Source organism: Rhyacophila brunnea, unplaced genomic scaffold (genome assembly GCF_057557595.1).
Source record: "Rhyacophila brunnea isolate RB1 unplaced genomic scaffold, BYU_Rbru_1.0 scaffold_20, whole genome shotgun sequence".
Classification (NCBI taxonomy): Eukaryota; Metazoa; Arthropoda; class Insecta; order Trichoptera; family Rhyacophilidae; genus Rhyacophila; species Rhyacophila brunnea.
The window spans coordinates 34,561,689-34,589,484 of record NW_028232860.1 but is presented as its reverse complement, the minus strand read 5'-3'; the positions used below and the strand labels follow the sequence as shown (position 1 = coordinate 34,589,484).

General features: G+C 35.2%; 1 protein-coding gene across 1 annotated transcript; it reads right to left on the bottom strand.

The window, feature by feature from the left end:
- On the bottom strand, window positions 1–27,711 carry LOC147071577 (gustatory receptor for sugar taste 64f-like). The gene is made up of 11 exons (XM_085947972.1): window positions 27,678–27,711; window positions 27,325–27,493; window positions 23,221–23,339; window positions 21,787–21,981; window positions 17,315–17,463; window positions 13,884–14,006; window positions 12,092–12,104; window positions 9,434–9,578; window positions 4,686–4,848; window positions 3,216–3,305; window positions 1–117 (listed from the first exon to the last, which is right to left on the bottom strand). The coding sequence occupies exons 1-11, from the start codon at window positions 27,709–27,711 to the stop codon at window positions 1–3; spliced, it is 1,317 nt and encodes a 438-aa protein (XP_085804098.1).
- Between the last annotated feature and the right edge of the window lie 85 nt (window positions 27,712–27,796).

Below are 27,796 nucleotides of genomic sequence, written 5' to 3'. Positions count from 1 at the left end.
TTATCCTTTCAAATGTGTTCCACAAGAATCTGTAATGGTTATATTCGCGGTTACTGGAGGTGCTGGTGTGTTGAACTGCAGAAGGACCAACTCGTATGTGACAACAGTGCCTGCTATCTGAAAAAAATTAACAATACAAAGTTATGACAGATGCTTATTTTTTAAACAATTCCACTTTTCCACAACACAGTGTTTAGCAATTTTCTTCAAAGCAGCGCTCAAAATGGAAGATTTTACGGACCGGAGCGCTCGATCGATTTTCCAAAAATATTTAAATATGTATACCTAATAATTGTATGTATTTTATAGAAATATACCTGCCAAGTTCAGACGATTAAATTGACTAATTCAAGATTAGGGCATAATATTCTTGCCGCTGTTGTACGTCACGTAATAAATACTTTTTTTTACTATGATTTAAAATATATTATACCTAAAAAAATAACTAATAATTGTATTACTTCTTAATAATTCACGAGACGAAATTATTTAATATTTCAACGAGACGGAGTGGTAACTTCGGGGATTTCATGTACATAAACTGTGTTTCCATGCGTTTCGGTTTATTTCGAGCGCTGCTTCATAGTAAATTTAATACAGGTAGGTTCATAGTAGGTATTGTATATTTTTCATTCTGGTATTGAAATTATTGAGACTAGAGCGACATCAAGTGATAAAACGAAGTCACACAGGCTATCTCATGGCTAAATTGAAAGGGAATGAATTAATTACAAGATAAAAAGAACTTTTTATATACAACGTTTTTAAATTTTTGTTGAATCATATAAACTTGACTTGACTAGCTTAAACGATCAAAAAATGTACTTGATAGAAATAATACTGAAATGTCATTTTGACATTTCATATTGATTTCCATAGTAACGCACGTTTAATAATTTAGTTGCTAGGACTCCAAACCCTTAGCAACCAATAATAGTGGATTGGATTACGGACTACTTCCGAAATAACTTTTCATACAAAACAGAATTAACAGAAAATGAATTCAATTCCACTTAAAGATGGCTAAAAGCATTAAAAAATGCATTGGCATCGTGTTCTGATATATTCTAAAAGTTTCAAATGTCTAGCTAGTCGGAAAGTTAGTTAAAAATCGATTGCAAGATTTGTACCGGATAAACAATCACCGGACAAATAAAAATACGACATAATAAAAACGTTGTAAAATAGGAATGATTAATGTTTCCTTTTAAAAATCTCAGTGCTCAAAATGGAAAATTTTACGAACCAGAGCGCTCTATAAGTTTCCAAAAATATTAACACCTTTATCTAATTGTATGTATATTTTATTATAGTAAATGTGTTTGATTTTGTGTTATATGGCCAAGATAGTTCTGAAGATCAAATTATTTTGCTCGCGAGACGTAGCGATAATCACGGGGATATAACGAACCGGAACTGCGCTCCGGTTCATTTAGAGCCCTGAATCTCAGTGAATTTCTGTTACTAGATGACAATATATAGTTAAGAGGGGGCTGAAGAGGGAGGTATTCAATTATAATTTAGTATAAAAGGGACCTCGGCGTCGTTAGCACGTTAATTTAAATCGATCTTTTCGCAAAAATCACTAATCATCGGAGATTTCATTTCAAGAAACATTATTATTATTATTGATATTGTCGACCGCCGGAAATTATTATTTGATAAACACCTGCACGTTGTCCGCCGATCAGAAAACAGGGCTGTCAAAATAATATATGTATTCATATTTTTTAAATGTTAATTTTATCATAGTTTTTAATCAAACTTGTGCAAGTACATACTGATAACTTGGGTGGATTTCGTAGCAAACATACCATTGATATATCTACGGGTATATTATTATTATAACCCAATTCAAATTGAACATAGGTTGAAACTCAAATACTATTATATTATGTTTATGATTTCGAGAAAATAATACGATGGTATATAATCCATATCAATTATTTGAAAACATTACATTCGCATGTACATATTATAGTGTAAAGATCAGATAACTGTTTACTTTGCAAGATAACATCAACATGTGTATATACTTATCTAAATGACGAATGACATTCACGAGTGAGCACGGCTGAAAGCTTGGAAATGTGTTTTTTTCTATTCCAAAATCTTTTAATTGTGTATTATTTTATTACAGGTTCAAGGCCAACTTCATATAACTAATAAACGAATACTGTTTCTTTCTACGAATAAAAAAATATAGGAAGGAAGATGTGTACAAATCACGGCAATCAGAAAGGCCGGCAAATATGGCCGACAATGCGTGATACACAAACATAAAATACACAACACATTCGAAGTTTGCCGCACACGTACAGACCACGTGATATTTGTTTACGCAAAATCGTCGCTTTTCAAAATGGCGAATTTGATTGCCAGATTTTACTGCGATGAATCAGTATGTTCCTTCTTGTCTTTTTTTATTCGTAGGTTTGTTTACTATTATACACCGAGAAATTTCCATTTATAAAACCGGAAACGATTTTTACAGAAGAGTTTTGGAATATAATGCAACCAAAACTGGAAAAAATTGTATCATGGGTGTTGACTTCCTGAATTAGTTAACCCCAGGTCCATGCCACTACGTGAACCATAGTGGACATTAAGCCATTTACACACTGGCAACCTCATTAAATTGTATGATACTTACGATAATTGTTTAATAAATTTTACGATAATTATCATAATTATCGTAAAATCTAACGAGGTTGCCAGCAACTTGTTACCAGTGTGGATCCGGCATTAGATGCACAAAACTTATATAATATATATTATAAATAAAATTTTAAAAGTATAAATATTAATGATTTACGTCTTCGACAGCCCTGACGAAATAAATATAAAATATGAGTCTATCGAGTCGTGGAGCAAGTTTATTGACACAAACAACTTTGACGCGACCTTTTTATGTTAACTAGTAGACCAGATATTATAGACCACATGTAAAAAAAATCATATTTTCAATTCTCAAGGCCTCTTCTGTATAGCAACCCCTTAAGGAAAGAACAGTGTGACAAAAAATGTTTGTAGAGAGAATCATAATATGGACGGGGGAAATTGTGAACAATGGAAGTTCGTTCGGAAGGAGTTCGTTGAAGAGGTAAAATGAGGCGGACATGACGTGGAGTCAAAACCTGCAATTATAATATATGAAAGGTACGGAGCAAGTAGAAGGTAATAAATACAAAAGAATTTAAATATATATAACTTACGGTGAGTACTAGCCCTCTCGTGACGTAGAAGAAGTTTAATCCAGTGAGTGCTACGACATCTGTTGTTACTTGCTCTAAAAACCGAATAATCTGCAAAATAAATAGTGTTAACTATGCTGGTTTAAGCAAATACGTTAAAAATAACCTTCTCTACTAAACCGAGCTTATATTATATGACAGTGAATTTGATTTTGATTTTGACTTTCTTTAGACCATGTCCGATCCTAATAGGATCATATGGGCCTCCACGGGGTGGAGGTTTGTATTAACAGATTTAATTTTTACGAGAAATTGATGTCAGCCACTTTGCTCAACCTATTAGGTCCATACTCTGACTCATACACAAATTGAAAAACAATATGTGTACTTGCCAGACACACGATTCGAACCTGGGACCCTCGACACTATAGACCGGCGCTTAATCCACGCGGCCATCGTGGGTGTTATCGTGGGTGGGTGGTTGTCATGGGGGATATACTTATACTAGAAAAAAACACTACGCCCGACAGGATTCGATCCCGTATCAAATGGACTTGGTCTGGTGCGAAATCTGAGGTGTTTTTAAATTACGTATGTTCAATAAAAAGGAAGTTACATTCTCAATTTTTGTAAATATTAAACGAATTAGACAAGTCTAGTATTTAAAATAGCTCTAAGTCATTGGCTTACATCAGCTGTCAAAAAATGATAAATTTTTAATGAAATTTTCTCATAAAGTAAGTAAATTGGAGGTTGTATTAACAAAATTTTACGACGAATAGTTCTAAGCCATTCTCTCAACCCATCGGGTCCTTGCACTATAATATCAAAGACGCATTGAAAAAACAACATGCATTTTTATTGACCAAACATGGACTAGGAGTTAGGACCCGTGACCCACGGCTTTGTAGTAATACAAAGATGTCCGCTCAACCAACGAGGTCAATGTGTATACACAAACTAATTTAATTATGTCGATATTTTTTGTTAGTGTTAATTTATTAGTCTTTCGTTACTATAAAATAAACATATAAAGCACCGTAAATTAATCTGTGTGGTGCGATAACTAGCAACTAAAAAAATACCTATTTTGGAAATAAAAGTATTTTGTCAAAATGTTAAAAACAAACAGATTCATATATCGTACTGACTGAGCGAGCAGCCTCGGGCATTTGTTTCGCGAGGCAGGTAGCGGGCTAGCTCGCAACAAAATTAACGTCATGAGATTCAGCCGCGCGCAGCGCCTTTGAGCATCGATAAACCGATAGCGATTGGATCGGTCGTGGCAGCGCTCGGGCGAGTCACGTACTGACTGACTGAGCATTTTTCCTTGCGAGGTTTTTACGTATATTATCTATGGCGAAGCTGCTTCGCGACCACGCGAGGCTGCTCGCTCAGTCAGTACGCGCCTAATGACCTTTCTAGATTTTTGATTGTCTCAGTTTAAATTTTGGATTCAATCTATTATTTAGATATAATTTGGGGACAAACCTCTGTACAGTATGAGGCTGAAGGGACAGCATATATGACAGCAGCTGGCTTACTCGAGGTAGAGTTGAGTCTGGCTGCGTACAGTGACACGGAGATTGACCTCGCCATCAGGAAGCCGAAGGAGAAGGTGAAGTAGACGACGTGAGAGAACCCCCGCATCAGGCTGTGGCCACAACCCTCACCAGGTTAAAAATTATCTCCATACGGCGGAAGGGCATGCGCGTGCGTGTACAGTGTGGGTACAGTGGAAACTGAATTATTCGCATAGGTAACGATTATCGAAGAATTGAAATATATTATAGTACAGGGAAAGCAAACCTTTTTACGTACGCGTGCCCAAATAATATTTTTCGACTGTCTGACGTGCCAAGCAGTTTTTCATTTTTTCTAAATAATAGTTTTTAAGAATTCTATTAAAAAAGTTAAAAATTACAATTGAGTTCTTGGTATTCTATCTTTCACCGTATTTCTAGCCGAAGGCATATCATATATTTTATTCTTTTATTTTTTCCTTGTTTTCAAATTAGTCAAAAAGATCATGGAACCATTTAAACCATTCTTCTTTCATATTATATTCTCCATCACTGAACGGTTTTCGATTTTTAGAGATCAGAATATCTGAGGCAAAATAACAAGCAGTTGTTATACTTGAATGACTGCCGATAAATTTCATTACTTTTTTTGATTGAATATTTTTATTTTTAATTCCCCGATCCTAAGGACCGACTTATGCAATTGTATATTTACATTAAACGTAATGATTATCTTGAAAAAGATATTTGCCTCCAATTTTTAATACAATGCGATTTGTCATTTATGCATGAATTTCGTCGTTTCCGTCTGCGCATCGATTGGTAAACATAATATGAAAAACCGAAGAAAATAGGCATGGCTATGTCGTTATTATATAAGTAAGTTTTCATATATTTATTTATATATACAATCGTAATTTGTTATCTCTTCAAAATGAAACATTCGCGTGCCATGCAAAATCATCTCGCGTGCCACTAGTGGCACGTGTGCCATGAGTTCACCATCCCTGTTTTAGTAAATATTTTTATTAGACTGATATTACGCTCTCAGGGGTGCGCTTCGTGGTCGTTGCGCCACAGTTTATGTTCTAAATTTTGATGCGAAGACATGGCAGATGGTCAAGGGAAAGCATTAATTTGGTATGCGAAAAATAATTTAGCTTCCAATGCACGCAAAAGCTGCTGGTGCAAAATTTAGGCGTGGAGGTTATTTGGGCATATTATGCAATGTATGGGTAGTTCCTCGTTTTTATTTTTCTATATGCAGAGATTATGGCGCCGTTGAATACCGTATCCGGAAATTTGTACGTAAACAGTTCACCGCAGGACACTTATTCGTGCGCCGCAGTACGTGAAACATGAGTTCGTGTAACAGTTAATCAAATGACGAGTTCTTCGTTGAACATTTCACCGTGGAGTATATTTGTACGTATGCTATAACATGTGGAGATGTCTTTACTAGGTTAGGTTAGGTTAGGTTAGGGTTAATCTAGTTGGAACAGTGCTATTTGCAAACTATCGCCGCATTTTGTAAGATACGTACAAATGTATTCTACGGTGAAATGTTCAACGACGAACTCGTCATTTGATAAAATTTTATACGAACTCATGTTTCACGTACTGCGGCGCACGAATAAGTGTCCCACGATGAACTGCATATGTACAACTTACATGTAACCGTTGAATACAATCCCATACGAAAGAACTTAATACATGGAAAAAGGTCAATAACATTGTATAAACTAGGGCTTGAGAAATTCCTATACTTGTGAATGTGAAAAAAAAAGAAGATATTTGGTCTTTTTATATTATAACAGTATTAGTGCCCCACCCTCAGAGTAATAGTATATAGAGAGCGCCTATTTTTCGGCAAAATGAAGCCGTGTTTCTTGCGTATAACGCACAGTAGAACCTCGATTTTATTATTATCAACTTAACTATGAAACGTTATACCATCGTGTTACTTCTCAGTACGGCTACCTAATTTAAACACAACATAGTTAGCCACATGTTCTACTAAAATAACTAAACGTAATAACCACTAACTTTATATTTAAGGCCATGCATTAGTTGAGGCACGGTCTAAAAAGATCGTCGCTAGGCGATGCGCGGATTGCGGGTGGCGGGTGAAAATGACGCCTGTCAAACGAAATATTAATTGTCATATAAATCCAACATACGTCCATTTTATGTTCTGTTTATTGTTCTATTAGTAACAATAATAATATATTCATTGACATGTTTTCTTTTTAAAGTAAATGGGTAACGTTTTTAGTCATCTTTACACGATTTTAGAATTAATTGACCCGTCGCCATCACGCAGCAAAGTGACGTGTTCCTGGGTCAACATCGTGCTCGCAATTTTTAAATGAATGTAATAAGTCTAATCCATTTTTACCGGCGAGGTTTTGAAAAATATTTAATTCAACCCGAATTCTTACTTACTCACACTCATGGTTCGTTTTTGTTCAGGCCTTGGCTCCACCCTATATTATTAATCTCTTTTTAATTGTATTTTTAGGGGTTGTCAGTGCCTTTTAGTGTTGTAAAATAGCAGATATGTTTGCAATAAAATTATCACAGAATAAGAAATAATAAAATGTTACTTATTTATATAATATATTATATTTAATATTAATCGGCTGAATACAATTTAAAATTGGCAATAAAATTTAAATAGCTTACGGATAAAAGGCGAAAGCTAAAAAAATAAGCTCTTCGAATAAGCTGCGAGTAGCTTTTGTCTTACCCACTTTCTGTCCTCCCACAGACGGGACCCTGATGATTGCTGTGCACGTCACTATAATCAGTTAGTAGTATTTTAATGCGCGCAGTAGTTACGCCTCTGGATTTCAAACTTCCAAATATTTTTATGATTTCGATCTGCAGCTGGAGTTAGCAACGCGGTGTGGTTCAAATGTAAATGTCATAACTTGTATTATACATTTTAATTAATTGTTATCTGGCACCAATATCGAGAACTGAACATTTCATTGATTTTTTGCCTGTTTTTTAAAAAAATCTAAATATCATATTGTGGATGTATCAAATTAATAATTTGTTCCATACCAGTGGTTCTCATGTGCGGCCTCCAGAGGATTTTGCTTAATTAATTTAATTAATTTGTTATTGGGAAGGTATTATTGGACGGATAATTTGTGTACCTATTGTTATATTATTTCTGTAGCTTTGGATTTTGTTTGATAAATATTGTTTTTAAAAAAAATATATTCAGTTGAAAATGTCCCTCTGAGGCGGACGAAACCGGTCCTAATTTATTGATTAAAAGTAGAATAAGTACTACAAAAAATGCGTTTTATTAAATTAAACAACAATACAATGCAGTTCCACTATGAATTGACAGTTAACAAAATAAAAGAAAGAAAGTAAATAAAGTACTGTTAGTCGCTAAATACAAAATTTTTGGGTAGGGGAGCCTTGGATTTTTTTTTTTTGATTTCGGGGGCCGTGGGGTATGAAAAGGTTTGAGAAGCACTGACATAGAGGTATTGAAATTTGCTTTGATATATTAATAAACTAATTGATAATGGTGAGATTTTCCTTGACGTATTTGTCGTTCAAGGCAAAATTGGCTGGTTCATAATACTTTGGTGGTGGAAGTCGTTGTTGCTTGGTTGTTGTTAGAGTTGGGTTTCCCGACGGAATTTCTCGAGAAATTTTCAAGATTTTCCATCCCGAATCTCGAGAATTGAAATTTTTAACATTACGGGAAATCCCGGATCTCGAGAATCTCTTCTCTGGATTCGGGATTTCTTTATTATCAAATATTAATTGAAAAAACGATTTTATATATGAAAAAAGTGGACAGAAAACACAAAATGTTCAAAGAATCGGGGAATTTAACACAATTAAGATAACGTCGACTCAAAATGAGCGCGATTTTTGCAACATCAGGGAATTTTGTGTCTCAAAAGCGTACGCGATTGTCAGACGCAGCGATTGACAGACTGTGTTTTTTGAAATTCCATTTTAATAAGTAATGGTTTGAATTATATTTGTTTTCCTATTTCTATTTTGTCTATCTTCTTACATAAATTAAAAAAGACATATTTTTTGAATTTTTCTGTTTTTACACTAATTTTAGGAATTTTAAAGGTATTTTTAAATTTCCCGATATCTCGAGAATTCTTTTCTGGAAATCCCGAATCTCGAGATTGAGATTTTCTCGGGAAATACCCAACTCTAGTTGTTGTGATGGGGGTTTATTGGTTGATACAGGAAAACACTGAATTGAATAATAAGGATGATGCCGTGGTATTACAATAGCGAGTTAATGATGTACTGGTGAGATCGATATGATCAAGAGGTTAATAATTATAAGAATGCACTAAGAGACTTGATTCGAGTGGAATAACGGATGTAGGTACTATGTCGAGTGAAGTACTCGTGACAACAGCAGTACCTACGTTTCGTGACGGACTCGATGAGCGGAGTGTGGATTCATAGATTGTTCTTCTTATTTATATGAAATGCAGTACATATATATTGTTGTAATTCTAAATCAAAACAAATACTACTGATTGATTGATGATGATTGATACTGTTATGATTGAGGAAACACAGCCAATTATTATTGCTGATGTTTTGTTTTAATAACAAAACCTACATATTATTAAAATGTGTCACTAATTTAATGAAGAGTAGTATGATTGCTACAATATATTATAATAAAGAGAAATATGAATTATTGATTACTTGAGGCTGTTGAAGAGTTGGAGACAGATGAAGTAGAGATTGTTGGCGAAAGACAGAAGGACTATTTCATTTATGCATTCATCGACGAGTCGAACCAGCCTCGACAGTTTCGCAAATTCTTCTCTTGCTGACCGCCAGAAGTCTTCTGGAAGATTCTATTACACGGAAATTTTAAAAAACATACCTTTAATTTGTTTGATAATACACTATTTCAAGGTGATTCACTCGATTTTTCCGAAGCCTTCAAGAAAACATGTAACTTCCAAACGAGATTAAAACAAACTGTTGGTAAAGTTAGTTAAATTTAAAAAAAATAACTTATATAATATATTATCATTGAAGTGTATCTAATTAAGGTTAAAACGAAGCTTGCAGACAGGGCTTGAAATTAACCGGAGCGCCGTTCCGGTTCGTGAAATCGGCAAAACGAATCGTGAAAAACATAATTTTACCATTTTAGCTAGGACCACATGACAAATCTTTAAAATCTAACACTTATTTTGATAAAACACAAATAAAATTAGATAACATTACCATTTTACTATTTACGGAAAATTAACGACCGCTCCGGTTAGTAAAATTTTCCATTTCGAGCACTGCTTGCAGCTAATTAAATACGGTCTTCCAATATGAAAAGGGCCTTCTGCACTGAGCCAATAAAAAAAACTACAAAAACAAAAAACATCAACATTGCCAAACACAACTTAAGAAAAATACGTTTAAGGTGACAACATTTTATGTATTTTAGATGTTAACGAAATTATAAATAATAAAAATAAGCGTAAAAATTACTATTTATTATAAGTCACATATTATAAATTAAGAAAGTGGATATTAGATACCTATCGATTGCCTGTAATTGTGTCTGGAACAGGGGTGGGCAAACCACGGCTCGCGAGCCGCATGTGGCTCTTTGGGTATTACCATGCGGCTCTTTGCCAAATTCCAATTTTTTACAAACACTTTTGCAAAATTCACAATTTTTGTTTTTTGTCATTGATTTGTACACTTATTATATTATATAATGACATTATCGCGAGCGTTATTTTTCCTCTGTGATGATTGATGCAAAAAATGTATGATTGTTGTTGTTTTAAATCAGCCCATTGCAAAAGTCGACAAATTAAATTTTTCTGCATTTGATAATGACGCGAGCACTTTTAAAATACAATTTTATTGGTGGATTTAACAAGGAAAGAGTTATGGAGCTCAAAATTTGTAGTTTTTGCCACCAAAATTGATTTTTGAAATTTGGAGAGAGAAAAATGCAATTTAATTTCACAACACAAGTGGAGTACTGTAAAAGATCAACATAAGGTAGATACTACGATTTTTAATACATGGAATAGCTTTCCGAACTCATATTCGAGTTTACATAATAATATATATGTGAACAATCATTTTCAAACATGAACCAATATAAATAGCATTTAGAGAATCCAAATAACCGATGAGAATTTAGAGTCGTACCTGAAATTAAAAACTACAAGTTACATACCAAACATACAGACACTCTTCAAAGAAATGCAAGGCAGGTGATTGTTCACATTAGTTTTAAGGAATGTGAGAAAATTGTATGCAATTCATATTCTGTAAAATTTATATTAATAATTTCAACAATTAAAGAAATATATATTTACATTAGTGTTATTCGGGAAATCTTCATCACTTAATAAATAAACAATTATAAAATGTAATTAATTCATTTAATTAAATCATATTTATAAAAATATACGTATTGCTCTCGAATTATTTTTAACTGTTGTACCACTCATATTTGGCTCCTTTGGTCCAAGAGCTTGCCGACCCCTGGGTTAGGTTAAATTAGATTTGGTTACACATGCATTTCTTGATTTGTCGGCCCTTAAAATGTGTCGCCCCTTAATAATATATGACCTACTCCCACCGGATGTTAATGAATATAATATATATTTTATCGTAATAGATTTTTGGGTTTCCACCGTGTGTCCTTCTTTCCTCGACGTTTCGGGCTCGTTGCAGAGGCCATTATCAAGAGATGATATGTTTTATGATGAAATGTAATGTAGGTATATGCATGTAAACGTTGCTCTAAGAATTTCAAAAGGAATCCGATTAGCTAAGAGTAAACGTTGCTCAGAGTAATGTGTCAATCGTTACTACCAGAGATACCAGCTCGAATATTGGATTTTGCTGATAGTGCCGGAAACCATAACGTTTTTAACCGTAATCCATCATCCCTATTAATATTTTCAAGATTTATATGTATTTCGATGACCTCCTTTACCAATCGTGCGAAATATCCTTTATTCCGACCCAATATCTTGGTTTTAAAGTCAAATTTGTGTCCTGTATCCATCGAGTGCTTGGCAATTGCTGACATCGTGTAGTGTTTAAGTCGGTATGCCCTCTCGTGTTCACTCACACGCTTCTTTACCGTTCTATAAGTTTGGCCTATATATTTAATCGGGCATCCGCGATAGCTTAACTGGTATATTCATCATAAAACATATCATCACTTGATAATGGCCTCTGCAACGAGCCCGAAACGTTGAGGAAAGAAGGAAGAATAACACACGGTGGAAACCCAAAAATCTACTACGATAAAAAAAACAACCGTGAAAGCCTCAAACAGTATATAATACATTTAAATATGTAGAACTTTTAAATTTTATATACCAGGCATATCCAACTTCAAGTCCATATGCAAAGTAGATCTATTATATAGTATCAAAGCTTGAAATTGGTCTACAATAGGTTCTTTTCCATCATCATTCTTCAACATAAACAAACATAATATTATATTTCGTTGAAGACAATTAAGTTTAACACCATCACCAAGATAAAATACGCAGCAACAACCCATTTGTCGTGAAAATTATATTTTTTTCAAAGAGCCTACTGCGCAACGGTGGGGCAAAATTACGCATTAGTTTAAAGCGCGGTGATTCAGATCTTCATTTTCTCTCACTTCCGTGGCATTCCGTAAGCGATGCAATACGAAGTGGTGCCCCTGGGCCCCTCAACTACTTAAACCCTGATGGCTAAAATTATTAAACATGGATACATGCTTTGCCTACTGATTCTCTGAATGCTGGTTGCCCAAATTTGAAAGAAAAAAATACCAATCTCTGTTTCGAACGAATTATATACGACTATTTACTTATTCATAGAATACACGCTTTATAACTTTGCGTTTTTTTTCACTTTTTTACTGCACTGATACGCCTCTTTGACTGATTACCTCGCATTAAAATAGATCAAATGATATTCACTTGTATTTATATATGTAGTAATAAATAAATAGGTAATAATATATTTGATAAAATATATTTCGGAGTGCAAAGTTATGAAGTGACAACTCTACATTTATCATAAAAAATGTTCAAAAACGGTGTTGAAAGTGAGAATATAATTTTAATTATTAATTGTAAGAGTATATTATTCTCAGAAGGAATATTGGAGAACTATCTTCACGAAGAGAATTTACCTTACATACCTAATAAAAACTGCTCATGCACATTATCAAAACTACAAAAATAAACGACTTGTTTCTGCTTAAGTATGAAGCCCCGCTTGCGGCCGTCTGATTCTCTAGGCCGCGCAATTTTTGTGACATTATTTTTCATTACGCCAGTGCGATTTTTGTAACGAATCCGCCCGGGAGGTCAAGACAAAAGCATGTATCCATGCTTAAAAGGTGCCTTTAATACATCTTCCCCAAAATTTCAATGAAATCAAATTATATTACAATTGTACGTAGAGTACCCTTCACGTAACCTTGCAAATTGGAATAGATTTACTTGAATTAATTTGAATACTAAAAAGTGAGTAAATCAATCAAGTGCCTGGCATTTACTAATGCATTGATACGGAGTGCGTATACACACACATCCTTGTCATTGTGTACAATTGCTAAGTTATGTGAAGGATACTCTACACGCCTTTATTTTTGCGGGAATGGGACGACTGGACTCCGGACAATTGGACGCTGCACTGTCGTAGACACGTATACAGAACGTAGACGAGGTATTTTAATCAGTTTCTATCTACTACTTAGTAGTTTTAATTCATTTTACTCTTAACATAATGTATTCTTTATTGCGGATTGAGAATTACCATGCCTAAGGCTTTATATAAAATAAAAAACTCTTTTTTCGTTGGAACTTAAACATATGCACGATTAAATCATTATTTACGTCTGCATATTTACATTGTCACCAACTATTAAATCATAATATAATCATTTAATTATAAATAATAATATTAAATATTTTTTAAAGTACCTATAAGTACCTAACGTCAATTTATTTTCGAATTTCGTGGCGTCCAGTTGTCCGGTGCCAAATCGTCCTAGACCCATTTTTGCCACCCAATGCCTATGATGGTCTAATGGTCAAAATATTATCCCGCTTTCGACCCGGTTGACATGCTTGTATTTTATTGTAATATTATACTAATGCCCTTTTACCTTTCCAATAATAGCGTCAAGGCGATCATTAAGTCTTTCAAATCTCTCCGTCAGGCCCAAACTGATGAGGATTATAAATAGGTCCATGAAATTCCAATTAAACGTTGACCCCAGGTTTGCAATCTATTAAAAACAGATTAACAATATTATTTCAAATTTAATTTATAAATGTAAATGTTAGATTAGATTAGATTAGATTAGGCTGGGGATAGTCAACTGGGAAGAGAGAGCGCTGGACAGAGATGCCTGGAAAAACGTTGTGCAGTCGGCCATGGACCTGAACGGCCCCTAGCGCCAGTTTAATAATAATAATAAATGTTAGATTAACACGCAGGTGTGTTAAAATGATACCACAGCGTGTTATTTTTTATACACGAAGGTTTGAGCAGAGTTTAGTATGCCTAAGCGAATTTTCCAATAACTTAAAAGTGATTGAAATCGACAAAAATAATAAATGTAATTGTATAAGTACCAGTAGCAAGGGTGGAGTTAAAATCCGCCATAAATAGTGCACATTAAACGTTCTTTTCCGACCATGTCCGATCCTAATAGAATCATATGGGCCTCCACGGAGTGGAGGTTTGAATTAATTTGTTTTTACGAGAAATGGATTCATACGCAAATTGAAAACAATAAATGTGTACAGCATAGAGGTAATGCATGGATGGGGCGTAAGCCCGGGAGATGCAGTGTTCGATTCCCTGCCGGGGTGGCTTACTTTTTTCAAAAAAGATTTTTTCTATTGGTTATAATATATTTTCTCAGAAAGTGTTTTTCAAAATTATGGATGTTATTTAATTTCGTTCGATTAAGAATACATATTACACATATTGTTGGTTCATTTTTTTTAAATTCATTAAGCCCTACCTGAACCAAACTATAATAGATAAAAAATACTGTTTAATTGCTTATGTACTGAGATCCTATGTCACAGAAAACTTTATGATATGATATGATATGTATATTTAACAATGAGAATTTTATGGAGGATCTTAACAGATTTCTTCCACCCTTCGCCACTGTTGTATACTAAAATAAATCATGTACTATTTTCGTTCCTAAGCGCAAATTTTGACTGCATATAGTTCGCTCTAATTTTTATGTTGTGTTTGCCAGTCGCGCACACAAGGGGAGTGTTTTCAGGTCCAGACCCTCTCCCAGGAACGCCGAAACTACAAATACAAATAATGGAATAATACTTCTTCTTATTCGTCACGACCTTATGACTGAGGATCGTGACATGGATTATTTTTGGTTGTCGTACAACGTACAGCCTTCTCAAAGGGTTGGCTCCTCTCGGCATTCTACGATACGCAAACCCCATGTCAGTGTGAGACTTGACGTGGCACTAATGAATTGGTGCAATCATCATAGGCATCCAATACCAAGCATAAATATCAGAGAATCTCTCAAGCGGACACTGAAAAGATTAAAGTTCCACAGATACAACTATGTCAACCTTAGACTATAGATACATCATGTCAACATAATATGTTAATATGAGAATATTATTCTCAGATAGCCAATCCAGTCTGGTAGCTCTCCAAAACCCATCATCCACACACCCACTAGCAGTGGCGCACTCAGGATTTAATATTGAGGGGGGGGGGGCAAGGAGGAGAATGTAAATTAGTCCCATAGGCTCTTTTTCTTCTTCATATAATTATTTTTACATATTTTTACAATACACGGCGGTATATTTGTACAGTTTCTCCTAGTTTTTATTAAATTGGAGGCATAACGGCGGTAACCGTTGTGCATGTCATCAGCGACTGGCGGATTGGAAGAGACTAACAGCGACCATGCTGGACATGTGCGCCCAGTATGCTAAAACATTACTCAAATTAATATTATCGACTGTGCTACCCGCTTGGTCTAGAGAGCTATAATATTTATGCAGAATTCTACTGAAAAAAATGTTCTTTTGATTTACACCACCACCGACTAGTGGGTGTAGTCCGTTCTTCGTTTATCGGTCTTTTGTCTATTGCACTCGGTGTTCCTACACCATGGCCTCTACATCCTGAAACGGGCCCTCAGGCTAGGATATTTGGCGGGCCCCCTACCTTTTTTTTACTATTAAAGCTAATTTTTATCTCACTTATCTGTTCAACCCGACACGCTGGGCTCCCAGGCTAGAGCCCTGTCAGCCCTCCCCAGCTATGACCTACAACACTCCGGAATTCGGGTGGACACCGAGATTTTTTTGACAGCTCCATTAAGGATTGGGTTTCTAAAAAAACCCGACATTAGTGTTTCGAAATTTTTCGTGTTACAAATTAATTAAAATCTAAGAAATTTTTCTAAAAACGGTGCTGGAGAATTACATATCATTTTTTGCAGTGCTTTTACTTGTCTAAGCCCAAGGTATAGTTTATTGGCTTTCAATTTCAATGTTTAAAATCATTCCGATAATTTTCATGTGTGCCAGGGCCCCTTGCCCCCCACCCCTGGGTGCACCACTGCCCACAAGTAGGGGACATTTTACTATCAACACAGCTTCGAATGATAGGAAGAAACCCTAGATTCATCTGGATAAGAAGTCACACAAGGATATCTGGGAACGAGGAAGCTGATAAGTACGCTAAACAAGCCACAACAGATAAAAGACCTGCCACCTGCACACACTTCTTCGGACGCGTTCGGCGTACCGTTGAGCGGCGTGCGCAACTCAAACGTATTACTATATACTTGGATACCGGTTTTGAAATACCGGTATTGCAATCCCTACCTGGTAGGTATTACATAATATTTTCTTCTTACTAAATTTCTTTATGCAGTGATTGGAAACATTTGTTGTATAATGCATATTGTACCTACCTAAAAATGACTTATAATATACATTTTTTTTAAATATAAAAACCATGACCTTGCTTTTTCGTACAAGGTAGTTGCGAAGGTAAGTTGCATTGATGTGTGGCTAATTATGTTCCTCCATTTATATCTTTAATTTTTTTTATGGCCAGAATTAAATATTTTGTGTAGTTTTCTTATGTTGTTCTATTGCTTAGTACTTCGTGAGGATTTTGGAGGTCAATTTCATGGTTATGCTGTCTATACAGAGTCCTGAGAGTCCATCACTCCCTTTCTAGTATAGGGCAGTCGTTGATGACATTCCACACAGTTTGAGATGTGTTGCCGTCACGTGGACAACAGTCATCATCCCTCAATTTAAATCTTTTTAGATAGGCTCGCACCGCTCTGTGGCCTGTTAGTATATATTATATGAGTTCGCGTGTTATTTTCATGTTCCTGGCAAGAGTGATGGCAGAGTTTATGTTTGGAATAAATATAATAAAAAAAATGACTATTGCAATGACGGTGAATACTGAAAACCCATTCTCCTAACGTGTGCACTTTGATATAGAGAATGTCTATAAAAGAATCATGGAGTCAGTAGTTTTCTAAACAGGTGGTTTAATTGGTCTCACCTGTAATATCGGTGCTTTCCAGAGTTCGTATGGTGTGAAGAAGAATACTTGAGGATACGAATTCTGGAAAAAGGATTCGGTAGGTGTTCTCTCACTCGGGCAGTCCACAGCTACGGAGATTCCTGCTACGATGCTTAGCACATGCTCCACTTATGAAAAGATCACACACATATTCTATCAATTGTATTAGAACTTCAGCATATTCTTAACATTACTAGATTTAGCAAAATGCTCGTTTTAGTTATGAGGGTTTCAAGATCATTTGAAAACGTGTTATATACTCGTACATTATACTTATCATTTGTGTCGAGTATTCTTGAATATGCCAGCATTATTTCTAGTTTGAGTCCTGACAGGTAGAGTTGGGTATTTCTCGAGAAAATCTCAATCTCGAGATTCGGGATTTCCAGAAAAGGATTCTCGATAATTCTCGCGATATCGGGAAATTTAAAAAAAACCTGTAAAAATCAGTGTAAAAACAGACAAATTCCAAAAAAATATGATTTTTTTTTATTTATATGAGAAGACAAACAAAATAAAAATAGGAAACAAAAATAATTCAAAACATCACTTATTAAAATAGAATTTCAAAAAACACAGACTGTCAATCGCTGCATCTGCCAATCGTGTACGTTTTTGAGACACAAAATTCCCTGATGTTGCAAAAATTGCGCTCATTTTGAGTCGACGTTGGCTTAATTGTGTTAAATGCCCCGATCAGTCTTTGAACGTTTTGTGTTTTCTGTCCACTTTTTTCATATAGAAAATCATTTTTTCAATTAATATTTGATAATAAAGAAATCACGAATTCCGAGGAAAGATTCTCGAGATCCGGGATTTTCCGAAATGTTAAAAATATAAATTCTCGAGATTCGGGATGGAAAATCTCGAAAATTTTTCGAGAATTCCCGTCGGGAAATTCCCGAAACCCAACTCTACTAACAGGTCCGTTCACGCAATTAAGTTGGATCGAGTCCACAATATATTTCTTAGATTTCGCTACTAAAGGACATACGGATTTTTTCTTATGATAATGATAATAAAATGAATTTTCTGACTAGTTTTCTTCTGGGTATGCTATCAATGCAATCCTTGTCCATCCGAAGAGTGATTCCTCTTTTAAAGCATTTCTTTTTACTTCTTCGTGGGTTCATTTACAATCCGTATATACTGGCAAATATTAATTTTCATGTTCCCACTTATATCACTCGTAACTCTACGGTCTCCATGATACCCCGTCGAAGGATGGATGTGATGTTTCATGATGCTGTGTATCGTGCGATTAACTTATTTTATGGCACCATACAGCTTGATTTATTTTTTATTAGCTATGTCATGTTTGTGGACGTGTTAAATTGGTTAAATTTATAATTGTATTTATCGTTTTACTTTAATATCTACATAAGCACATACTTTATTGTTATATTGGTTGTTATTTGTAATTAAGTCATTTTTATAATTTGTATTTATTATATATTATGGCGCATTGGCCAATCGCTGTAATGCCATAATACTATTTTCTAGATAAATAAAAAAATAAACTTGTTCAAATTCCATTTTAGAAAATGTTACTATATATCAAAATCTGATATCTACTAGTGTAAGCTAGTTTATTAGTCACTATTTTGATGTATTTCTGTTATCGCACAATTATCAAGACTGCGTATTCAATTTTACTATATTTTGGTACGAGTGTCATGGTACCAAGCTCAGACGACCTTTTACCTGTATCAAAATAATATGCGGCGGCAGGGTTCGTAGGGACCGGTAACCGGACAAAACAGAACATGACAAAACAGAACCGTGACAAAACAGAACATGACAAAACAGAACAGTGACAAAACAGAACCGTCAGGGGAAAAAATGAAACATTTATTTTTGTGGAATCTATTTAGGTTAGGTTAGATGAGGTTAAGTTAGGTCATTATTTTATTGTACCTAGTCACCCAAACATTTTGAACATACGAGTATTATATTGATTTATATAACAATAGCCACACAAAGATAAGAAAAATAGTGCGTTTTCTGAGAGTTTCCGAACCGAGAAGGGAGTTCATCAGGGATGTGTTTTATCTCCCCAGTTATTCAATATATATGGAGAGCATATAATGCAAAGAGCCCTAAATCATTGGCAAGGCGGAATAACAACTGGTGGCCAGAAAATAAACAACTTAAGATTCGCAGATGATACCGCAGTAATTGCTGCTGATGAAGGAGAACTCACAGAGCTGCTACACCGGGTAGAGGAAGAGAGTCGCAAATACGGCCTCCTTATTAATATGAATAAGACCAAGTTAATGGTTGTTGATCGGGCCAACCTTCTACCAACACCAGGTACACTCCGGGACCTCGAAACAGTCGACGAGTTTGTATATCTGGGATCGACCATCAGTGGAGGAAATAAGAAGGTGCTCACAGATTGCAAAAAATGCGATGACATGCCTTACCACTATATGGAAGGATCGGGGAATTTCGATTGCCACAAAAATGATGCTTGTGCAAACATTAGTGTTCTCGATATTCCTATAAGAAGTCGAGTCGTGGACCCTGAAGGCAAGAGAGCGGAAGGCAATTGATGCCTTTGACATGTGGTGTTGGCGCCGAATGCTTCGCATTTCTTGGACGGAGCACAGAACGAGCCAGTCAATCATCCAGAGACTGAAGATAAAGAAACGGCTCTCGACGATATGTCTGAGAAGAATTCTGCAGTGTTTTTGACATATTGTCAGGCGCGGACCGGAAAACCTGGAGAGACTGGTAGTTTTGGGTAGCCTCCAGGGAAGGCGAAGCAGAGGAAGAGCATCTGCGCGATGGAGCGACCAAGTGCAAGAGCTGACTGGGGGAACCATCCATTCTGCACTGAGAGAAGCGGAAGATCGAGAAGGATGGAAAGTCTTGGTCGCTCAAGGGATGGCGAAATTTAAATGTGGTCACGATCCTCAGCCATGAGTACATGACCAAGAAGAGATATTGATTAAGATGAGATATCCTAAGCTTGCCGGCAATACCGAGTTAAGTCTCGTTTATTTGAGGCTTTCTAGCGATTAGGAATGCAGAAATAAGACAATTTCAATATTCAATTTTTTTTTTTTTTCATTTTTTTTTTTTTTTCATAGTTATATTTATCGTTGTTCTGTTTTGTGACTGTCTGTTTTGTCATGGAACCGTAGGGACCATCCCCACATCCCTATGTGGGACATCCCATGTCCAATATTTTTATCATTGTCTCCCTACTTAATTACAATGTCATGATTAAATTAACTATTTATTTTGTCCATCTAAACCCATCGCTATTTATAGAGATATTTATTATTATTTTACAAATAAATAAAGCAATGATAGTAAATTATGTATCTAATAACTAAATGATGATTACTCGGTATTAAAATAATTAATTAAAATAGATACGCTCTATTTCACGGTGACACATATTATGTACTCGTACTTACAAATTAGTGAAAGCTATGGCGTCTATTTTTCGCTAACCGGGGATGACTCGGTCCCATCCGGTTGCCGCATACCAAGAAAAACGACATTGCACACTTTTTTCCCGTAGCAACAGCTCACTGTGACGTCACGTGATAGTACGTGACATGCACCATAATATATTTTGCGCTTTAATGTGCGAATAAGACCACAAAATACACAAATGGTCTCTAAACAGATGAATGTCAACAGGCTGATACCGTCATAAATAGTGGTATCCAAGGGACACTAAACGATCACAAGTAGAGTAGGGTTTCGGGAATTTCCTGGCGGGAATTCTCGAGAAATTTTCGAGATTTTCAATCCCGAATCTCGAGATTTGAAATTTTTAACATTTCGGGAAATCCCGGATCTCGAGAATCTTTTCTCGGGAATCGGGATTTCTTTATTATCAAATATTAATTGAAAAACGATTTTTCTATATGAAAAAAGTAGACAAAAAACAAAACGTTCACAGACTGATCGGGGCATTTAACACAATTTCGACTCAAAATGAGCGCAATTTTTCAACGTCAGTGAATTTTGTGCCTCAAAAACGTACGCGATTGTCAGACGCAGCGATTGACAGTCTGTGATTTTTGAAATTCTATTTTAATACGTAATATTTTGAATTATTTTTGTTTGTCTTTTTACATAAATAAAAAAAAAATCATATTTTTTTTGGAATTTGTCTATTTTTAGGATTTTTACAGTTTTTTTTTAATTTCCCGATATCTCGAGAATTCTCGAGAATTATTTTCTGGAAATCCCGAATCTCGAGTTTGAGATTTTCTCGGGAAATACCCAACTCTAATCACAAGGATACCCTAAAACTCGCTCGATAGATGAACTCAAGTTCCGTGGATGAAAGTGGGTGTTAATACTGCAGTGAGTGGATGGACCACGGCTGATGATGTTGATGATATTTTACTGATTACATTAAAGAATAGATGAATGATATATTATTGTTATTTTGTTAGTAATAATCAATCTGTAATACAACCTACATAGAGCCATGGATAAAACAACGAAGCAGATAAAGCCGAAGCGTATCCTGAGAGTGTGTCGCCGCTTTGCTTTGGGGTTTTGCATCTGATGATCCTCATCATGAGAAATAGCCTGCGCCAGCATCGGCCATTGCTGAGCCAGCCTCAAGAAAAGTACCTGAGATAGGAATGTGCTTCCGTAGAACATGACGCTTACTGAAAAATAATACATGGGCTTTAAATCCTTTCAACAGCTGTCAGTAATTCACTTCAAAAAAGTCAGTTATTTCTATAAACTTTCATTCCGAAAATGCTTGCACCTATATTAATTTTATGTTTATAATAATATGTACATTTTCTTTTAATAAACTATTTTTTTTATTCAACGAATAAGACACAAGATTTCAGAATGTATCGTTCTATATACTGAATAATATATACATAATTTGAAAAGATCTCATGCCTATAGGTACACACTAGGAAAAAAATTCTTTCTGCAAAAACGATTTTTCCTTATGTATGTACATTTTCTTTCATGTTGCCTATTTTTATGACGTGAATTTTATTATGATGTTAGTCGAATCGAAGCTCCCTCGAGATCAATGGATCTCATATGCGGCCGCCAGAGAATGTTGCTGCAGCCACCAACATCTTTTTCAGTATTTAATTTAATTAACTGGACTAACGTTAAATATGCGTTATTGGTAATGAGTCATGACCAAGTACTTAAAAACCATTTTAATAATACCACGGTTGAAAAATGTTGGTCGAAGTAATACGTTGACCGAGAACCAAGTCAATTCAAAGAATTGACAACAATTGCTTTATTAATATTTTCAATTTTTCCTACTACTATATACTGTGAAAGATCATTCAGTGTAATGCACTTCATAAACAAATATCGAAGCCAGTTGACAGATGTAAACCTAGAAGCAGCCATTAGAAAAAAAGGACTACCTACCTATTGAGGAATTTCCATTTGCATTATTTTTAAATAAATATATATGTACTAAAATGTTCAAATGTCTTTTTTATTAAAAATGGACTTGTCTATAAATAAATTGGTCCATTTTTTAGCTTTAATTTTTTCAATCAGAACAAAAGTGAAATTTGGTGCGGCCACCGAACGTGTCCATTGAACAGTCAATGTCAATTATGCGGACACAGTTAAATTTCACGTAAGAACCACTGCTCTAGATATGCTGACCAAATCAAGAATGTCACGTGTTTTCAACTGGCACAGATCTTGCCGGTGATTGTTGACACATATGGAGCCAAGTCGTGAAGAGAGCTGACAGATGGCCAAATCATCTGGTTTAGGATCCTCAGGCGTGATATTTTGACGAAGAAGAAGAGATTTAGTTAGCGACTTTCAGGAAAATAACTCATTGCACTTGCTGATAAAAAATATGTGCATCGTTTGTTTTGTAACCTTATATAACTTAACGGACTTACTCGTTTTAAAAATATCAATTCCCGTGAAGATTATTCGGAGAAGACATGCTCCTCCCATGGCAGCTGATACAGATATTGTTATGATTGTGTACAGCATTCTCCAACTTATCCATGAGAACCTAAAAAGCGGTAAAACGTAAGTAGGTACATACATTATGTGGGTATTTAATCACCTGGACTTTAAAGATTGACTTAATAATATACACAGGTTCTGCAAAATAAAAGGGACTCCGCAATCAATCCCGTAGATGTTTGAGTATTTTATTTATTTTTATTTTATTTTTATTTGGGAAACCTCACAGTCGACATTGCAAGTACATATTACAACATTTTACATAATATACAAGGACCAATAATGGGTTTCCACATTTATTATTACATTTATATTAAATTAAAACAAAGTGAGTGAGAAGAAACAACTTTAAAATAAGTATATAATATAAGGTAGGTAGGTGTTTACGTGCGTGTGTATATGTGGGTGAGAGTGCGTGGGAGTAGGCTTTGGAATTTATTGCAGTAGTGTGAAGTTAGTTTTGTATGTTTTATCATAAATGGTTTTTGTGAATGTGTCAAATGTTAGGTGTAAAATGTCTGTATCGCTGAAAAGATTATTGTACATCATCATTCTAACGAATACAGCATTACTAGCGTAGTTATAGGTATATGGAATAATTTTTGAGAGCGCGTGCGTTTCTGGGGTACATTTATGCTGGACTGCACTATTTCGATCGAGGCAATGGCGTTATGTATGATTTGGTGTAGGAATTTAATGTCGTGGACAGTGCGTCGTGATTCCAGGGAGTTGATGTTGTAGTTATGTGTGCTGGTGGAATTATGTTGTGTTACTTGGGTTGGAGGTGATGATTTGAGATATGTGAGTATGCTGATCATGGGTTCCCTACATATCGCTAAGGTTAAATTAATGCAGTGTAATGCTCTACAGCAGTGTTTCCCAAATGGTATTCTGCTGAACCCAATGATTTCGCGAGACAAAATTTAAGGTTGTTTTTTTTTTTTTTTAATATATTTTGTAATATTCATAATTCTGAAAACACTCAACACACAGAATTATGTATGTTCAATAATTAGAATGGTAGGTACATTCTTAAATCTTGTGAATTATTCGTTGAATAAAAGAAATGGTTAATTAAAATTATTAGCAAGTTCAAGTAAGCTACAACAGAAAATATTGGAGTGATCCGTGACGTCGGTTAGTAATTAAAGTAATAAATACTTTAATTTAGAATACAGAAATCGATCGCCTACTGTAACTCGATTTGCAGAGCACTTATGAGCAGGTATTAAAAAGCCACATAGTTAAAATTTGTCGCAATTAAGCCTGGCAGTCGTAGTATAGTGGTAATGCACAAGGCGCGATACCCAAGATACGCAGGGTGTCTTATTTTTTTCGAAAAATATTTTTTCTATTGGCTTTATTTTCTCATGAGAGTTTTCAGAATTATGTATGTTCAATAATTAAAACGGTACATTCTTAAATCCTGTGAATTATTTGTTGAATAAAAGAAATAGTTATTTATTTTGTAATACATATATTCATTTCAATTAGTTGTCTCCACTCGGCATCATAAATGAAGCACTGATCAAGACCCCTTTTGTGGCAGTCAAGTAACATGAGGCCCCTCACCATATTGGATAAAAAGCCATTTTTATTATAGTCAGGAAATTAATTCAGCACGTGAACTTTTTTTACTATTTACTAGAGCAAATTCGTAATGTGTTTATCTCACTTATCCGGTCGAGGCGTCACGCCGGCCCCCCTAAGATCTGGCCCCAAGGCTAGAACCCCCGTCAACCCCCCCCCCCCCCTTATGGGGCCATGATGCTGATGCAAATTTTAGTCTTTCGTCTACAGATATAGATACAACATAAATAATATGCATGTGGTTGAAATATTAACTACATTGCAATAACGTGTAGTACGTATTACAGATAAATCAAGGCAAATATATAAGGTAATACGCGTTCATGCATTTGACCTATTCTAGTAACATCTCCACTTCAGTAATATCATGATACCTATAGGTAGGCTTACCATAATATGAAACTCTAAGCCGGGACAGGAATGGGATATAGGTATTATGGCAAAGAAGCAAATTCAACCACCAAAAATTGTTTTATTATTAAAAGTATGTACAAAAGAAGAATGCAGAAGGTATGCTGCAGCAAAAATTTAAGTTATTTAATTTATGTATTGTAACCAGTCGTACTTCTCGTTGGAATGAACTTTTTTCTCACCCTTCCCCGCCGTCTCATCACATATACGCTACTACGGTCAATCATGACAATTTATTATTGACATTGAAGTAAATCCCTCCAAACCAAAACCCGCCACGCACCACACCCGGTCTTAATTGAGCGTATCACGTGGCCTTACATTGGCGATGTGAAGCATCTAGTTCAGTTTTAGGCCGGGAATGCGCTAGGAGAAGATACCCAGGACTAAGGTTGCTACGCTCAAAGTGAGCTCTGACTGAGTTTAAAGCTACTTTCTAATGCCGGGGCGAGAAGAGCACAGGGAAATTATAATAATAAAAATGATTCTATTGTATATATAACAAAAATAAAGAAGCTAATCATACAGATAGCAAAAATTATGTGAAGAGATCTTCACGCCCGCAGTAAAGCGCCGCAAATTTTTTAAATGCAAGATAATTGGCATTAGTAGCAACCAAGTCGGACGGCCCGATGGGCCCAACAGCTGGTTGGACCGACCTGAGCATCTCCTCCCGTTCCGTTCGGAGCACATTCTAAGACATACCCAGAGGATGTGGTTGGCACCCTGAATTTCCCCTCCGCATGGACATGTCGGACGGCTTACAAGTCCAAGTTTAAAGAGCTTGCCAGCGAACCCACCGTATCCAGTCACAAATTGACTGGTATGATGGTCAGGAGTTTATTGTTTCATGTTTAATGGAGTTGGAGTTTCATGTTTAATGAAATCGCTTCGTATATTGATATATTCCACTTACGTGAGAGTGAATTTAGGTGGACGTTGTTTTATAAGTTTTTAAGATAGGGTCTATCAAAGTTCACTCCGTGTGCTTCCATCTACTTTTATTTTGTTACTTATTTTATTTATTTTCTTATTTTATTACTTATTCTCTGTATTTTTATTTTTAAAAATTATTAACACTTTTTTTTGTCATGTCGTGAACGCTTTGAATTTATTATTTGTTATGGTCATTATATGTCAAAATAAATAAATTTGATTTGATTTGATATTTGGTTATCTCCATTCGCCATTTAATATTTGGAAAAAAACATATATGTGTGCCGGCCCTTGGTTGATTCATCCCACTGTCCAACTGTTGACAATCATTCATATGCGGAACAACCGGGACTAACCACCAAACCGGCCGGGACCAATGTGTGAAACCGGGACGTATGGTAAGCCTATCTATATGTATGTGGGCGCAGCAGTTAATTACATTTTAATATTTTTGTTAATTAAAATAAAACACTGTATTTGGGTATAAAATATGTACTAATTCCACGTCCACAAAGAGCAGGACCAGTTGCGTCCGCTTAACAGCATATTTTCAGCTGGTATTCTGTTTAAAAAACCATCAATATTTTTTGTAAATATTGTTTTTTTAACTATGCGTGTTCATTTATTTTAAACATTTACACCCATCCAGCGCTCGAAATGGAACATTTTACGAACCGGAGCGCTTGATAATTTTATGAAAATATTTATATTATGTATTTATTTATATACACGTAAATACATAGTTATCTAATTTTATGTGTATTTTATAAAAATAAGTGTCTTAGATTTTTTGTTACCTAAATGGCCTATTTAGCTCAGACGGTCAAATTAATTTTATCAGGAGACGGAGAGATAATTTTAGAGATTTTATGAACCGCAACGGCGCTCCGGTGCGTTCCGATCCATTTCGAGCCCTGCATCCATCTAATTTTACTAAGAACATTAAAGCAAGCGACAGGGTAGTCCATTTCGAGGTGTTTATTGCGGAATATTAATTAGGGATGACTGGACTTCTACGAATTGATCATAATATTTTTTTGCTAGAGTAAATAGTTATGAGATAGTTTTTCTGGGATCTAGATGCTATTACTTACCTGAGATATGTGGCGTCAGGACTTAGGATCCCAGAAACCGGCATCACCCCAAAGCACTGGCCTATCAAAAGTACAGGACCTATGGCGCGGTGGAAAGTGTCTTTGTGTGGTTCAAAGTGGTCTTGAATTTTATTTCCACTCATAGCTTCTTTCTTTCCGGGAAATATCTCTGAAAGAAAATCGTATTATTTACAGATTTTTTTAATTTATCTTAAATTTTAATTATTTTTGATTTTTCAACAAAGTTATATAATAAATTAATATGGTTTTTATAGAATTTGGATCAGTTTCATGAGAATATGGAAAATACCGGATTAATTCATGAATATTTAATAAATACTTTCATAACTTACCATCAAATAGTATAAATTCTTTTGGTTCCATCATTTTACCTTCGGTTACCAAGAATGATCTAAAAAAAGCAACATAAAATTTATTTAAATTAAGGGCGGACGTGCTCAGCGTGGGTCAA

Coding starts and splice junctions, on each gene's coding strand:
- LOC147071577 (XM_085947972.1), bottom strand. CDS start 27,711: ATGATGGAACCAAAAGAATTTATACTATTTGATG. Junction 23,340..27,324: donor CCTGACGCCACATATCTCAG/GTAAGTAATAGC, acceptor ACCGCTTTTTAG/GTTCTCATGGATAAGTTGGA. Junction 118..3,215: donor CGAGAGGGCTAGTACTCACC/GTAAGTTATATA, acceptor AATTTTTTTCAG/ATAGCAGGCACTGTTGTCAC.